Source organism: Heterocephalus glaber, unplaced genomic scaffold (genome assembly GCF_053883595.1).
Source record: "Heterocephalus glaber isolate CG9 unplaced genomic scaffold, H.glaber_assembly_v1.0 deba00001564, whole genome shotgun sequence".
Classification (NCBI taxonomy): Eukaryota; Metazoa; Chordata; class Mammalia; order Rodentia; family Bathyergidae; genus Heterocephalus; species Heterocephalus glaber.
Genome location: NW_028258351.1, coordinates 11,482,716 through 11,500,744, shown reverse-complemented (window position 1 = coordinate 11,500,744; position 18,029 = coordinate 11,482,716). Strand labels below are relative to the sequence as shown.

The following is an 18,029-nucleotide window of genomic DNA, read 5'->3' as shown; positions in this document are numbered from 1 at the left end:
GAAAGGAGAGAGAGAAGAGGAAGGAAGGAGAAAGAGAGAAGGGGAGGGAGGGAGAAAGAAAAGAAAAAGAAAGAGAGAGAAAGAAAAAGAAAGAAGAAAGAAAGAAGAGAGAAAGAGGGAGGAAAGGAAGGAAAAGGGAAGGGGAGGGAGAAAAGAAAGAAAGAAAAGCAAGCAAGCAAGCTAGCTCATTCTGACTTCATGTAGAGTAGAAAACTAGCTTAGTTTATTTCATGCTGCTCAATCTAATTTGGAATCATTTTTGAATTCTTAGATGCTTGAGTGTAGAAAGCTTGCTCCCTAGAGCCTGATTTCCTGACAGTGGAGAGTAAAAGATTAAATAGAGCTGAAACTAAATTGATTGACATTTTGACACAGCAGACTGTGAAAAGAAAGCGAATTTGTGTGACTTTTAAAAACAGACAGTAGCAGAACTATTTCCTTAAAGGTATCGCAGTTTGCAAAAATTATTTAATTTTTTTCTTTAAAAACCAAGAGGCGTGTTCTAGCACTTTCCAGTTTCCTTTATTACAGTTCAAAAGCAAGAATTTGACTTTGAAAAGCTTTTGAAAAGGCCTGGGTGGGGGTGTTATTGTGGTCTCCTTACCTGAATGGGCACTGACAAGTCTTTTGAGGGGAAACCAAAGGACTATGCACTATAGGAACCTTTTTATTTTTTTTAAAAAAGTGTACATATTTATAAAATCTATGTGAAATCTTTAGTGTTTTTAAGTGCAGAGATAAGTTTGAATTAAGACATATTGCCTGCTGAATTCTTTTTCAGATGGATATACATGATTACTATGCATCATCTTTCCTAAACAACATCATTTAGTATTGACTACAATAAAATCCTATCTCTGCTGTGTTATGAAAGGAACTGGACTCACCTTAACACTACTGTTTAAAGTCCCTACTGCCTTTTTTGATCACAGCAGGAGGCTGTAATAAATTACAGCCTGAAAGAAGTTTCAAACTGGCAACTTTGCCAGATATTTTAAGCAATTTATTTTAGGGTGTATCAGCAGATTTTTTCTTACACTGCCATTTGGGTGCCTGCTGACACAGCCTGAATAAATCTTTCAAACATTTTCCTTCTTAGAGATGGATTAAGATGATGAAACTCCAAGATCTGGATCTTCTGTTAACTCTTCACCTCCCTTTTGGCTCCTCCCTATTACCACATCTCCAGGAAACTTACCTACCACTTTCCATTTGAGTTTATAATATTTGAATTCCATAAGTTCCTTGGCAACAGCTTTAAATTTTATTGAAGGATCAATTAGCAAAAGTTGATTTTCATTTTAGGCATAGAATTTTTTAGATTGATTATTTCATTACTAGTATTTTGAAAACTGTCAAACTTTACAATAGAGAATAAGCCTGAATATGTGTATAAAACAAAGATAAAATCAAGGCTCTTGAGTGTATGCTGAGACTTAGGGTGATTTCTTCCTAATTTTAGTTTGTTTTCTAACTGTAGTGAAGTCATTTTTAAAACTGACTAATTTCTGGCTCTGGGTCCCAAAAGGCAGCTTCCTTGTTATATATTTCAGTTAAGTATTTAGAAATTCTAATAATATTGACGCCTGAAAATATTTGCTCTGGTATTAGGAGATTAGAAGGGCAAGAGATAAGGGAGCTAACTTACTGAGAGCCTACCCTGTGCCAGCCCCTTTTGTAAGCCACTACAGGCATGCAGAAGAAAAAGGAGTTTCATTTTACAAAGAGCTGGTTCCTGGTCAGGTGAAAGGCAGCGCTGAATGAGTTGGAGGAAATATAGTAAAAGGCTTAAGCCTGTAAAGCCATCAGAGAATACTGTTTACTGGTAAAAGCTCTAGATCTGGAGTCACAAACGTGGTTCCTGACTGAGTGACATCTTTTACGAACGAGGTCATCTTCCTACACCCTGCATATTTTCATATCTGAGACGTGAGGATACAATCAGTCTCTAGCCTGCCTTCTCAATCTTGGCTGCACGTTGGAATCACTGGAGAGGAACTGAAAAATACATCTAGAAACCCTCAAGAGATTCCGATTTGATTACTCTAAGATGAAGCCTGGCCATTTGGGATTTTTAAAAAATCCTAAGTAATTCATAAGCACAGCTAAAGGCTGCGAATCCTTGTAGGATGGCTGGGAAAGTCCTCTTTATGTTTATTTACGAGGGTTAGCAGATGTTATCAACAGTGTAAGGTAGTTTTCTTTTTTCCCACCATAGCTTCAACTGTTTAGGGAAAAAAACAAAAAAATTAACCTCAGAATTTCCCCAAGCAAAAAGAAAGCCACTGATAAATATTTGTTTCATTTATGCATGTATAGCCTTTTAAGAATTCAAAAAATGGGCTTCAGGTACAATGCATAGAACTGGTTAAGAAGCAGGGCTTTTCTGTTGAAACATTTCCCCTTAGAGAAATTCTAGCTTTTCTCACACATCCCCGGCGGGGCCTCCTTTTGCCATGCAGGCCCGGACGCGCGCCAGGGATGGGATCCGCGTGGGCGCTTTGAGCTCCGGGGCGGGGCGCCGGTAGGGCGGACTCTCCCCGCTCTCCAGAGCCTCCTGCCCTCGGCCCCGCCCCCGCTCCAGGGCTCCGCCCCGGACGCGGGTTGGGGCCAGGCTGCTGGCAGCGCCTGGCCGCCCAGACTGCACAGCCGATCCCTAAAGCTTCGGCGGCCGGGTTAGCGCCTCCCGGCGGACACTGTTCTGCCGCCGGGAGCCAACGCCTCCGCCTCTGCCCTGGCTGGAGTCCTACATGAGCGCCTCTGCCGGAGCCAGGTGGGCGTCAAGATGCGGGGCTGGGCACCTTGAGTTGGCCCTATGATTTCGAGTACTTTAACCAGCGAAAGAAAAGCCCCCCAGCCTGCACCTGCAACCTCTGTGGCCCCGACATGATCCCATACTTCTCCGCCAACGCTGTTATCTCGCAGAACGCCATCAATCAGCTGTGAGTCTGCCTCGAGCCCTTCCCGCTTCCCCGAACGCTCGGAAAGTTTACTTTTCAGTGCCCGCTTTCCCCAGCATCTTGGGATAATAAACTAGCAACCAAGGGCAAAAGCGCAGCCTGTGTACTCCGACGTCTGAGGATCCGGGGTCTGGATAATGAGGATAATGGGGTGGAGATGTTGGGTGACTAGTGGAGGTAGACAGTTTCCCAGAACGGATGAGTGGAGTGAGCGGAAGAATTGTTTGAAAGAAATTCGTGGGACTCTGAAAGTGGGGTGAAGTCTGTGGTGGCCAAGTGACAGCCGAGTCGTATGTCACATGGGAATTCGAGGGAAAGGTGGTTGGTAGAGTGAGAACAACCGGCCAGAAATGCAGGGAATCTCTGGGTGACCAGCTTCCTGCGGTGGTGGGTTTTGTTAAAGTAAGTTTGCGCGTGACCTTAAGTTTCTGTTATAGACTGTTCACACAAAGAAAGGCAGTCCATTCTTCGATACCGCTGGTTGTAGTCTGGATATATTTCACAAAACTAGATTTCAGTAGCTTCCTTACTAGTATGTGCTCACAACCCAAGTCTGCGTGTACTCTTTCAATCAATAAAGTGAAAGATTCAAGCGCGTCTTTAAATTGCCAGTGTTGAAGTCTTTAGAGTTGTTATGCCCTTCCATTGTGGTTGAGCTATTTGTGAGAACTGTGTGTGCTGAAGCTTGCGGTTAATCTCACCTCACAGAAGGCTCAAAGAAGAGGAACTCCACCTATTCAACTTGCATCCTTAAACTAGTGGAGTGGTTTAAGGTTACTGTAGATAGCCACAGTTTGGTCTGCGTTCTTGAGTTGGCATTCACTCCAGACTATCTTAAGACAAGTTACCTGCTGAGATTTTCTAGACTCCAGGCGTTTAAGTGAGGTTTCTGTCTCCGTCCTGAAAAACTACAGAAACTTCCCATTATCCCTTAATAAACGTTTGGAGAATAGCATGTAAGGTGATTATCTTTTACATCTGATTTATTATTTTAATTGATGATTAGCTGTTCTGTCTTCTCAGATAAAACTCATTTGTGTTTCACTTTTATTCATTTGTTTTGATTCGTGGGTACAGCACCTTTTAAAAAAGGAAAAAGAAAAAAAAGTGATTTTTCTGCCCTGTTCTGTAAACTCTACGCAATTACACTTCCTTACTTGCATTTTCCCTTTTTAAAAGGGATTGAGGAGGCAGGGGTGGTATCAAAAAGGAAGAGAGTGAATAATCTCAAACTGGATAATCCATATCAAAATAACAGTGTTAACAGTACTTTTTAAAAAGGCTGTATGGGGCTGGGGATTTAGCTCAGTGGTTCCGCCGCCTGCCTTGAAAGCACAAGGACCTGAGTTCGATCCCCGGTACCAAAAAAAAAAAAGTTCTGTAAAAAGCCTGTGAAGGTACACATCTGTAATCCCAGTACTTGGAAAGCTGATGCAGGAGGATCACCATGAGTTCAAGGCTAGCTGGGCTACATAATGAGTTCAAAGCTAGCCTGAACTGTACCGCCAGACCCTGTTCATTTATGTGAGGTACCTAGAGTAGTCAAATTCAAAGACTGAAGGAGTGGTGGTTGCTAGGTGTTGATGGAGAAGGAATAATAAATTTATGTGTAATGAGTACAGTTTCATTTGGGGAAGATGAAAAAATTCTGGAATGGGTGGCAGTGGTGGCTGCACAACATTGTGAAAGTACTTAATGCCATAAACTGTACACTTAAATGATTAAAATGATGAACCTTATGTATATTTAATAACCATAAAAAATAATTTAAATATTTTTCTTTTTTTTTTTTCAGTGTTGGGGATCAAACCCAAGGCCTTGTACATACTGATCAAATACTAATGAGCTACACTTCCAATCTAAAAAAATTGCTTTTTGTTTATTTGTTTGTTCCCTAGTACTGGGGATTAAACACTGGCCCTTCACACTGAGCTACATTCCTAGCCCCCCCCCTTTTTTTTTGAGACCGGGCTTCACTAAGGTGCCTAATCTGGACTTGAATTTGTAATCCTGCCATAGAGCTTGCAAGATTTTGGGAGGAAAAAGAGTTTTGAATCATATTTCCTAATGTAATTGAACAAATCCAGATACTTTTTCTAGCTGATTAGTGTCTTTGGGTAAATCAGTTGACTTTAGTTTCTTCCACTGAAAGATAGAGATATAATGGTTACTACCTTATGAGATTATAAGAGATCATCTATTCAGTAACACTTTGCAAACTTTAAATCACTGCACAAAAATGAGTTAACTGAAATTAACAACTAATAGCTACCATTTATTGACCACTTGTCACAGTGCTAAGTGTTTAATGTCTCTTGTCTCATTTAATCATCACAGCAACCCTATGAACTAATTTGTTCTATTTACAGATATACCTGAGGCTTAGAGAAGTTAAATAATTGTTAAAGTCCACATAGGTGGCAAGTAAAAAAAACTGTCCTTAAATCTATATCTATTTCCTAGGTCAGTGTTCTTAACAACCATAAAAATTATATTTTGTTGGGGCCGGGGATTTAGCTCAGTGATTCTGCCACCTGCCTCGTAAGTGCAAGGATCCGAGTTCGATCTCTGGTACCAAAAAAAAAAACAACCCCAAAAAATTATATTTTGTCTAGGTAAATGCAAGGTCACTTTTTTCTTTTTTGGTGGTACTGAGGAGCACTACCACTGAGCCACATCCCCAGTGCTAAATTGCAGACACTGTCCTCCAACTCAAAATTATTCTGCCTCAGCCTCCTGAGTAACTAGATTATAGATGTGCCTGGTACAAGACAATTTTTGAGATGTGGCAGTCTTAGGAATTATCTTTGCTGACATCTTCAATAATGAAAAATGTATTTGCTACACTGTACTGAGTTTTGCTGCTAAGACAGACTTTCAAGGAATTTTCAGAACATTTCTTTGTCTCTTGCCAATTCTTTGTTCATAAAAGAGACTTGCTATAATATTTACTTCTAAATTGTACTTATTGGTATTGCTTTGAGTAGCATGTTTACTTAACATTTATGATGTCCAACTCATCAAATCAGTAGGGATCATTCTGAATAAGAGTCTAAATTTGGCTAGGTGTGGTGGTGCACCCCTGTAATCCCAGCACTTGGGAGGTTGAGGCAGGAGAATCGCCATGAGTTTAAGGCCAGCCTGATTTACATAATGAGACCCTGTCTGAAAAAAAAAACAAAAAAAGAGTCTAAATTTATGGTCTTAAACATACTCATTGTTGACACCTAGTGCAAAAGTGCTTAATTTGGTATCTGTGGTCATCTAGAAGTCTATGGCTTCGCTTGAAAAATTTTACTTTGTGAGATCATATGAAAACATGGGGTAAACTTTTTTTTTTTTTTTTGGTACCAGGGATCAAACTTGGGACCTTGTGCTTTCGAAGCAGGCAGCGGAACCACTGAGCTAAATCCCCGGCCCAGTAAATATATTTTTAAAAACTCAGATTCCCAAAGTAATCTGTGATCTTACTAAAGGTTAAGAACCTCTTTCCTAAAGAAGTGTTTCGTTTCGTTTGGTTTGGTGCCAGGGATCAAACTCAGGACCTTTTTCTAAGAAGTGTGCTAATTTCTAAGACCTGATACTGTAAACCTTAAGTAGTGTAAGCATTTCATGTGGTAAATAGCAATAACTAATGGGAGCAACTAGAAGACTCATATTTAGGGTAGAAAAGAGACAACTCCAAAAAAAATTTGGGTGTGTATTTAGGGGAAGGGGTTCCTTGACCCAAGAATGCTCTTAACCTAATAGGTCTCTTTGTCACTAGAAAGACCTGCTCTTAGGAAGTTTTATTCCCTTTCTTATTTGGTGCCTTAGATTTGCTGTGTAATTAAAAGCCAAAGTAACAAATCCTGTGAGAATTGGGTCAAAGAGTAAATAAACCAGAGATCCTAGGGCTCTGCTATAGGGAAAGATTGTAACCTTTAGAGTACAGCCTTTGAACACCAATTTTGGTGATTTCATAGGCTTTCCTTTTTACTTTTTTAAAATTTATTTTTATTAGTACATGTTTGCAGTATGTGATGATTACCTTTATCGTGGAAAGTTGGTACACATACATAACATATCTTTTTGGGGGGAGTCTACCGGGGATCAAACTCGGGACCTTGTCCTTGTGGGGCAGGCAGTGGAACCACTGAGCTAAATCCCTGGCCCCATAATATATCTTAATTCCTTTTATTTCCCCTTGTCCTCCACTCATTGGCCCCTCCCTCCACCTCCAGATCCCCTTCCCATTTACAAAAGATCTTTCTCCCTGTTTTGTTTGCTTTTGAGTCAGGGTCTTGCAAAGTGGCCCGGGCAGGCCTTGAACTTGTAATACTCCTGCTTCAGCCTCCCAAGTAGCTGAGATTACAGGCATGTGCCACCATATCACACTCATTCAAAGATTCTTTGCAACTTCCTAACTTTGAACTTTGTGTGTGTGTGTGTGTGTGTGTAATTATAGAAAACTAGTGTTTTATTTTACCTTACTGATAATTATGTCATTGTTACCGCATCTGTTGAAGAGATGAGACATGCAATAAATAAGAGTACAATTTGGCATACACTAAGTGCCAGATGAATCATGCATTTGGTGCTTTCAGAATTCAGAGAAGAGAAAAGTGTCATTATAAATGAGCCCATTAAGAAAAGATTTATGGAATTTGGGTAAAGCAGGACTGTGGCCCTCCTAAATGTCTTGTTTTGTGTGAACATTGGTAAAGGATACTTACGTGGTGAGAAAGGAGAAAAAAGGAAGACTACTGTTGTGGCCATCAATAAATGAATGGATAAGGAAAATATGGTATATATACAATGGAGTATTTATTACCCAGCCATAAAGAAGAAGGGGAAATGGATGAAAGTGGAGGACATCGTGTTAAGCAGAATAAACCAGACAGAAAAAGACAAGTATATTTTCTTTTGTATATGGAAACAGTACAAAACAAAGTGACCTGAAAGTACAAGAGCTGTAGTACAAGGGAACACAATACAATCAACATGATATATGGATGTGTGGAAATATCACAGTGAATCTATTAATTGGTAAAATTAATAGGTATTAATAACTAAAAAAGATTAATATGGATATTCAGGACCATAATAGGATATTTCAAGTCTGGGTTTCCTTGCATTGATTATTGACTTTATATTTATTATTTTCTGTGGTGACTGTGTAAAAGTTTACACCACCAACAGCTTTTTTATCCTTTTGCAACTTTGAGCATCTTTCATCACCCCTGCAAAAGGCAGGTCAGATTTATGAGCTTAGTGTTTTATCAGTACATTTCATCTCTGTGGTTCTCTGAATTTTGTTCAATAAAAGTTAGTTGATTTCTGTGAGAGTTAAATTGAAGGAAGAGTGTTTCTGACTTATAACAGAACTCTTAAGAGAAATGGTACTTCAGGTCCCTCTTAGGTTGCAGGTTCCTTTAAATTACTTTGTTTCTCTGAATGTATACTCACATACCCGGTTCTAATGAGCATCAAAATGTTTAATTTCCTATCATTGTATCATCTTTATTTTTGTGGAGACCTTTAGTTTGAAGACTTCTAAATGGGAAGATGTGTGAATTCTCAATGTAAATATCTCTAAGAAATGAGTGAAATAAACAGATTCAAACAATGAGTGAAACTGAACCTCTTTGAAATTCCTTTGATCTGATTATGGGATATTTCATTCTTTTTTTCTTTTTTCTTTTTTAATCCTGGTACTGGGGATTGAACCCATGCTAAGGAAGTACTCTACCACTGAGTTAAACCCAAGTACATTTTTTTTTCTACCTGTACTACTGGGGACTGAAACCAAGAATGCTCTACTACTAAGCTACATCCCCAGCCTTTTAATTTTTTTTTTTTAATTTTTGAGATAAGATCTTGCTAAATTGCCCAGGATGGCCTCGAATTTGCAATCCTCCCACCTTAGCCTCCTCAGTAGTTGAGATTATAGATATGTGCCACCTTGCCCAGCTCCTTTTTAACCTTTTGTTGGTTTGTTTGTTTTGGTTTTGGTACTGGGGATTGAACTCGGGTCCTTCCGCTTGCGCAGCAAGCAGTGAAACCGCTGAGCTAAATCCCCAGCCCCTTCTTAACCTTTTTAAGGTTTTTGGGTTTTTTTATTACTGGGGATCGAACTCAGGACCTTGTGCTTGTGAGGCAGGCGGCGGAAACACTGAGCTAAATCCCAGACCCTTTAAGTTTTATTTTGAGAAAGAGTCTTCCTAAGTTGTCCAGGCTGCCCTCAAACTTGTGATGTTTCTGCTTTGGCCTCCCAAGTAGCTGGGATAAGGGTATAGTTCATTCCATCAACCCCAATTTATTCCATTCCTTAAACATTCTCTTTTAAAACCCTTAAAGGTCTCTTGGGTCATGTATTCAGAATAAGTACTTGGCATTTGTCCTTACTCCTAATAGTATTGGTGTGGTGTCTGGAATGAAACAGACCTGAGTTTCATAGTTTTACCTCTTAGCTATGTGATTGAACATATTATATTGCCACCCTAAGCCCTAGTTTTATTATCTGTAAAATGGAACTTATAATACCTGTGAGGTTTAAATGTAATAGTATTTGTGAGGTCCTGGTGACAGTAAGCACTCAGTAAATTGTAGCTCATATTTTGGCTCTTTTTGCTTTTTTGAAATGAGCCAAGTTATAGGAGAACAAATTAGAATACATATTGGCAGCCTTACCTGGTGATGAAAAGTGGTATAATTTGTATTATTATCATAATTGCACCTATTGTGTATAAGAATGAGAAATTAAAATACTGTTCAACATAATTCCTGTAAGCAGGATGTTAAATCTGTTAAAGAGATAAGACATATCAATAAAAGGATAAAAAAGGGTACAATTTGGCATACACTACCAGATGAATAATGTATCGGTGCTGTAGGAATTCAGAGAACAGAAAGTGTCATTGTATGTATGTATGTATGTATGTATGTATGTATGTATATATTTATTTATTTATTGGTACCGGGGATGGATCTCGGGACCTTGCGCTTGCGAAGCAGGCACTGGAACCACTGAGCTAAATCCCCAGCCCAGAAAGTGTCATTGTAAATGAGCCTGTTAGGAAAGAATTTATGGACATAGGGTCTGAATTAGGACTCTGGCCCTCTTAAATGTCTTGATTTGTGTAAACATTGGTAAAGGATTCTTGTGTGGTGAAAAAAAGACTCCTGTGGCAGATATTATGGCTATAGTACAAATAATTATTCAGTTAATGATTATTATTAATCATATGTGGTTAAAAAAATCCAGAAAGGCTTTTGTATAGATAGATAGTGTCCTTTGGAAAATTGCTGTGAGCATATTTTGGGTATAAGTTTTAATTTTTGGCAAAGTTTTAATTGAATATTCACTAAGTACATAACATAGTAGCCAGTGTTTGCAGACTTCACACAGCTTATTTGGGAAAGTTGCCAGTTTTGAAAGTCTGTTGTTACTGAATCAGTACCAGTGGCTGGTAAAACGATGTGAGACTCCCACAAGCAGCATACGAACAGAAATTATTAAACTGTATGCTAGTGGCTTTATGGGCTAAAAAAAAAAAAAAAAAAATCACATTTAAGTAATCCAAACCAAAACCTCTCTCTGTGCTTCCTCCAGGTGCTTAGCTATAGATACTATTACATCAGCATCATGTGCTAAGCAAGGTGATTCCCATGTCACAGAGGGCTTGTTATATTTATAGTAGAGTGAGCTATAAAGGGGCGTACTGATGGCTAGTTTTCCTTGTTCTTACTGCCTTGGTTACTGGTTTAATGGACTCTGCCAATTAATGTCTCAGCTTTTCAGCATTCTGTATAGGCAATATGCAGCTCCTTAGTTTCTGAATCAAATACAAATAACAACCATCCTAGTGGATTTGGCAATCTTAATACAGAAATAGTAAGCCTGTGATTAATTGTGTCAATTAATAAAGTGTTAGAACTATATAAATGCCATGTTCTGCTAAGCCCCAATGATAGCTTAATGACACTGCATTAAAAAGGAGTCATAACTACTAAAAATTTAGTGATTGTGCCTTAATAACTCCCTTTTTTTTTCTTTTCTTTTTGAGACAGGGTCTGGCTGTGTAGTTCAGTTTGGTCTTGAACTTACTGTATAGCCCAGACTGGCCTGGAACTCACAATAATACTCCTGCCTCAGCCTCTAGAGTGCTGGGATTACAAGGATGTACCACTGTGCCCGGCCCAACAACTCTTACACTGATAAACTGAGACTAGGTTAGATAAACTGTATATTTATTTCCATTTAGTGATTCTAACTAAATGAATTTAAACCTAGTCTAATTATTTTTTCAAAGTTAAGGAAAAACTGAAGACTATAAATTGGCTAATTATCTCTAATTTAAGATTAAACACCCATTGTTTTAATCATACTTTTGTTTTGGTTACCTCTTTGGAAGTACTGTTGAGAGAGAACCCACTTTAGTACTGGCTGTTTGTATATTAGGACTTATTCGCTCCATAGCTATAGGCATGATTCTGTTATCATGGTAGTCCACTATGCCTATACTACTGGAGTTTTCTTGTCCTTATTTTATTGCCATTTTAGATGCCTGGAGAAATTCTCAGTAAGGTCATATGCCCTATTTTCCAAAAATGATACTGTTACTATGAGAAAGTTTGCTAAGCTTTTACAAAAAAATCTACTCTCTTCATCATTTAAAATCACAATCAACAAATACTGGATATCAGTGCTGTCCTTTACGGCAGTCTTACAAGTCAGTTTCCAGTTCCAAGCAGGGATCCCCTGGACTTTTTAAAAACTCTTTTTATACACAGTAAAGTTAATACCTTCATTTCCTGCCACCTACTCAACTTAAAAATGAACTTGTCCTAAATGAGTGATTTCTTTGAACTGATCTTACCAACAAAGCAAAAAGTACTAGTTATTTTTTAATATTTACAGATAATATGTATTATAGAAAATCAGAAAACATTGAGTTGTTGCACCTCCCCGCAAAAGTATTACACTTATTCTTATCTGGAAAGATATTTACTGTTAACACTATCTAGGCTTCTTTTATATATATACTTTTAAAAATGGGACTGTCCTGTATCTACTGCTCTACATAATCTTGTGGGATTTTTTTTTCCATGTTAGCATATTTGGATACATCCTGCCATTGTCCTCAAATACATTTATTTCATATCTTTTTTACTGGTTGGGTTTTTTAAAACTGTTTCATATTCTGCCCTGTTGTTGAATATTTTGATTGTGTCCAGTTCTTACAGTTATAAAAAAAGATTCATCAAATGAACATCCTTGTGCCTAAATCATTGCATATATTCCTAAAAGAAATACCCAAAAGCTCAGTTCTGAGGTTGCTAGACCAAAGGGTACACATATTTCTGAGGCTTTTAATACAGATTGCTAGTTTGATTACCAGATGTAACTGGTGTCCGTACTCCACCTGTAATTTTAGTAATTTTTGTAATATTCCTGAAATTATAAAAAGTAATTCAAAGTACTGTATATAAAATTTTATCTTCAATTCATCTGAGCTACTTGGAGACAGAGATATGTTGATCTTTACCTGTCTTTACTATCAAGACCCTCTTTCATACATAGGCATGGATGAAAAATGCTTTCATTTATAAGCTATTTCAACAGAACTAATGGAAAGATGAAATAATAGTCCACTGATAGTGAAGATGAAAAAAAGTAATCATTCCAGGGTGTTTTGAGCATTTATGTAATGTTTATTAATTTAGGTTTGCTGCTTATGTTTTTATTTTATTCTAAAATCATCACTTTTTTAGGCATAGAGCCTAAAATTTTAGAGCCAAAAGATAAACAAACAGAATCCTCCAGCAAATTAACTTAGACCTTGAACATTTCATTGTACTCATTTTAGGAAGGTTAAAGCCGTGCTCCATGGTGTATACTTGTAATCCCAGCATTTTGCAAGGCCGAGGTAAAAGAATCACAAGTTTGAGCCCAATGTGGACAACTTAGCTCTTATCTCAAAATGAAAACTAAAGGGCTGGGATGTAGCTCAGTGCAAAGCCCCTGGGTTCCATCCCCACCCCACCCCCAAAAAGTGTTAAGCATCAATGTGATTTTACATAGTACTATCTTGCTAATAATATTGAAATTTAAAGATGATCAAATACATTTAGTTTGTTAATGTTAGTGACTATATTAAACAGTGGATATAATTCACAAATTGAAAGATTCACTTTTTTAGGGAACTTGCCATTAATTCTTGAACCAAAAGTTTGAGACTGAGTATTGAATAGAGAAGAAAGAATAATGTCTGCATTTCTCAAAGTCTCTTATTTGAATGTCACCAGCAGATCTAATTGGCATCCGGAGGGATCTGTGGCAAATTTATGGGGAAAAAAAGTTTTTAAAATTTGATAGGGGAAAGCCACCATGGTATACTGGCTTCAGGAGTTCTACTTGCTTCCCTTTCTCTGAATCCAGCCTACTTTTTTTTTTTTAATTGTGTGCTTAGATCACAGGCAGGGAGAGTAATTTAGGGTGAAGTTTCGCCTTTTTTATTGGCAAAGTCCTAGACATGCTACTGGAACAGAGGATGAGTTCCGCACCTTCTCTTTAGATCGTATCTCTGCCCACAGTCCATCTCTTTTACTTTGCAAGCCTTTGTTTATTGGAGAGTGGGCCTCTGTGGTTGGCCTGTCCAACTGCTGTCAGAGACCAAAGGTAACTGATAAGAGGCCCAAAGGTCAAAGTGGATCAGACAGAGGTGATCTGACTTTATGGGGCAAAACATCTTTTTTGGCCTGTAGAAATCAAAAACTGAATTGCAACCTGGGAAATGCTCAATTCATTTTATAAAGCTCCTTTCAGCTCCAAAGAAAATGCACAGACTATGTCTATAATCATCAGAAACAGAAAAGAAACAAAACTTCTTTAAAAGCCATGGCTTAATTAAATTGGGTTGTTTTGGAAATTTCAAGCTCCAGAGGTGGTTTCTGTGGGAATGTTGCTTTATTTACTGTGAGATAACAGATAACAAATTTTAAAATTCAGTAGGATCTTTTATTGGGTTTGGAAGTAGAAAGTCAAGTAGATGAGATTTGAGTATTTCATTTACTAACACCTTACCTTTTGACCTATTATTAGGATGTGATCCAGCAATGGAAAAAAAATAGGAATGGCAAATAACATTTGTATTTCTTATTAGAGTGAACATATTTAATTAAATTGGCTTTTACTAAGGATTTTGCTAACTTCAGAATTCAGTACTACACATATATGATTCTCAGCCTAATTTAAAATCAGCCTGATTAAAAGTCTGCTTTTCAATACCTGCCCTCTAAATTAGCAGTGGTCCTTTTATATAGTCAGTGAAACCATAGCTATTATTTTTGTCCTCTAGTGAAAACATTGTAAGCAGGATAGCTTCATAATTTGCAGGGTCTCTTATTAAAAAAATCATTAAGAACTTCAAGACACTACCAAAAGAATATTAAACCAAGTATGGGACCCACCCAAGCACCAGACCTTGTAAAACTGTACAAGTTACAAGCCCATGAAACTGGCCCTGGCTTTGGGGTGAGCAATTAAGTAGAAGTAGAACTGATCAAAGCACTACTATTTATTCACATGTGTCTTTCTAAATCTTTTTTTTCTCTTTCTATTCTTTATCCTCCCATAAAACTTTTCCTGTTCTGTTCTGTCCTCCTGCCAGTGTTGGAGATCCTGCAGCAAGAACTGGGAATATGTGTAGTTTTCTTAGTCCATGTGAAACTTCTGGAATAATATTTCCTTCTATTTGACTGGTGGAATAATCCTGGTTAAGATTTTGTTTTTAGGAAAGGTAGTTTATTTAACTAGAAATGTATATTCTGCATTACAGTTTTCTAAATTCTTTCACAATTGATATAATGTTTAATTCAAGCAGTTATGCAAGTCGGTATTTTTTTCCTCTCATTTTATAAATGAGAATATTAAGCCTCAGAAAAGTTAAGAGACTTTCTCAAGGTAATTCACCTGGTAAAGCCATTCCAGCGCATGCCTTTTCTCACTAATCCTTTCTGCCTTTATGGTTCAGCAAGACCATACATAAGGTCACTGGGTTAGTTACTTTTCTCTATTGCTGAGACAAAATACCTGACACCCAAAGTTAAAAGGGAAGGAGTTTATGTGGCTTGCAGTTTATAAAGGTTTCAGTCCATAATCAGCCGACTCCAAGGCATGGCAGAACAGAAACAACATGCCACGCACAAGGTAGCAAAGGCAACAAGGGAGAGTTTAACAACATCTTTCTGCCCTTTTTATCTTATTCAGACTACTCGGATTAGGACGGTACCAAACTCATCACTCACATGTAGTGGTTTAGCAATCACAGGCCCTTAACCCCACCATCACACATTCCAGATTCAACTACCTCTGAAAATGACAGTCCCACCTCATCTACTTGAGGCTTTGGAGGGACATCTAAGCACAAACCATAACAGTCACAGTATATCTTACTTTCTTAAAATTGATCTGTTTTACAGAATTCTTGCCAGTTTTCCAATAATAACTATTGGATATAATAATATTAATATTTGCAATGTCTTCACTTTTATTATTTCCTGTAACACAATAACTCTCCGTGATAATTTTTCAATATAATTTTAAAGGAACAAGGTTGAGATTCAAAGAGATTAATTGACTTGTTTAAGGTTATTTAATTAATGAAGGTAAGGGCAGTGACTGAAATCTAGCTTTTCTAATTTTATGTCACAGGTTTCTGTCCTATGTTTTATTTGCTTCTAATTTCATATCTCTACTTAGTAAGTGTTTATTCATTTACTGATCATCTATAATGTTCCAGGGAACATGAGAATGCATCAGTGAAATAAAGAAGACCAAGTCAGGGCGGGGGATTTAGCTCAGTGATTCCGGTGCCTTCCTTGCAAGCACAAGGTCCTGAGTTCAATCCCCGGTACCAAACAAAAAAAAAAAGAAGACCAAGTCAGCTGCCAGAACTTATATTCCATAGTATAAATAATTTTAAACAGTTAGCAGATGATACACCTCTAAAGAAAAAAATAAAGCAGGACAAAAAGATGGAAAATAAGCTGAAAGAGAGGATACAGTTTTAGAGAAAATGGTCAGGAAACTGATAAAACTGTTATTTGAATCAAACTGAAATCTAGAATTTATATAAATGTATAGTAAATCAATTTGTATACATAGCAAATAATTGAATAGGAGACCACTACATTTATGGACATAGCAATAGGTGAGAGTTTTTTCCCCCTACTTTAATTACAACCAGCTAGCCAATAAAGCCATGAAATCTTTAAAACTGTTTTGTCATATGGAGACCAAACACCTTGCATTAAAAGACACAGCCCTTGGGCCAGGGATTTAGCTCAGTGATTCTGTTGCTTGCCTTGCAAGCACAAGGACCGGAGTTCGATCCCTGATACCAAAAAAAAAAAAGACACAGCCCTTTAGAGTTTTTCAAAAGAAAAAATATTAGCACAAAGAACAGAAACAGTTATTAGAGGCCATCGCTTCAAATGTGTCTACAATGAGAGCATCATTCTTAGTGGCTAACTGCATTGCTAAAACTAAGAAGCCCTTCACTATTTAACTTTTGAGGGGTGCCGGGTACCAGGGATCAAATTCAGGACTTTGCACTTGTGAGGCAGGCGCCAGAACCACTGAGCTAAATCCCCGGCTTTATGTGTGTTTCCCCTGGTTTCAAAATTTAGCTCAGTGGTTCCGGCACCTGCGTCACAAGCGTAAGGTCCCAAGTTTGATCCCTGGTATCAAAAAAAAAAAGTGAGAGGCAGAGGTAGGGAAGCTATTAATTCCCAGCTGCCTGTAGGTTTCTTTAGGACAATACCAGGTTCCTTAGTCCATAAGTACAATGAAATAGTGTGAAAAGTGGATCTACATATGATTACTACATTAATTTTTCTGGAGAAAAAGACTATAATTTTCATCAGATTCTCAAAGAAATCTAGTAACATCACATGTGCGCACACACACGCACACACACACACACACACAGAGTTGCATACCTTATTGGTATTAAGAACCTAGGAAAAGATTGTTTTAGCCATTCGTTTAGAAACCAAGTAAATTCTTAAGCCTTAAACTTATCAGTGAGGTTCATTTATTCGTTTTTAAACAGTCATGATTTCCCCATGCTGGAAGAATGTGAGCTATTTTATCTCTATTGAGAATGATTATGCAGTTAGGGAAGGCGTACTGGGGATTGAATTCAGAGTGCTGTACTACTGCTACATCCCTACCTTTTTTTTTTGAGTTGGGATCTCTTAGAAGAGATCCTCCTGCCTTGGTCTCCCAAGTACCTGAAATTATAGGTGTGCACCAGTGTACCAGGCTTGTGCGGCCTTTTGAACACTCTTTCCCTCATAATAATCTTAAGCATCAGAGTTCCTAGAATGGTATTTACTTGAAGACAACTTGAAATATTACAGTAAGCCTGAATGTTTGTGTTCTTTGCAAATAGTCACAACCTATGTGGTCAGTGGTGAAGAGAAACAAAATTGGGGTAAAGTCTTCCTGGTACTGTATTTTGAACTATATCCAGGGAGGCAAAAATTATTTAAAGTTGTTACTTAGAAGAAAAAAAGTTGTGAAAAGAAGTAGGATTTCTAATTCCATTTAACATATCTATTGAATTAATTAAAAAGATTGTTGAAAGGTTAGGCATGAGGGCTACTACCCTAGGATTAGACATTTAGTAATGAATGTGCTATTATTTAACTCTGGATGTCAAGAATTCTTCAATCCATAAAGCCATTTACTACTATGACTAGTTTCTGCAGCCTGTTATGTATAGTTTTAAATTTTTAGAAATCTGAGCAGTCAGATTTTATGTGCCATTTTTTTCCTTCTTGTCATGCCACTTTATTTATTTAGACTTTACTTCATTTTCTGATTGCTCTGACAAAAAATTCTGGGGTTTGCAAATGAAGCCTTGAGAAAACTTAGACCAGTTTATCTCTTGGAAATTCAAGACTCTATGGGTGAGGGTAGACATTTTTCTTCCAAGGGGCTTATTTCAGTGTCAAATGTAAATATTTTATATAGGTATTATTTATTGGTTTTTTAATGACGAAGAAACAAAATGAGAT

The 18,029-nt window shown here is 37.6% G+C and overlaps 1 protein-coding gene across 8 annotated transcripts in view; it reads left to right on the top strand.

The window, feature by feature from the left end:
- Positions 1 to 18,029, top strand: part of Ssh2 (slingshot protein phosphatase 2) — a 303,918-nt gene that overhangs the window by 164,326 nt on the left and 121,563 nt on the right. Inside the window, exon 1 of one of the 8 annotated variants that reach the window (XM_087191953.1) lies at positions 116 to 2,942. The exons of 6 other annotated variants lie outside the window; for them this stretch is intronic. Coding sequence is in view for 1 of the 2 variants with exons in the window: in XM_004857077.3 (XP_004857134.1) it covers positions 2,887 to 2,942 (56 nt within the window). In the remaining variant the exon portion in view is untranslated. Of the gene's footprint in view, positions 1 to 115; positions 2,943 to 18,029 lie in introns of those variants that run through there. One more of the 8 variants, XM_004857077.3, reaches the window with a different exon arrangement.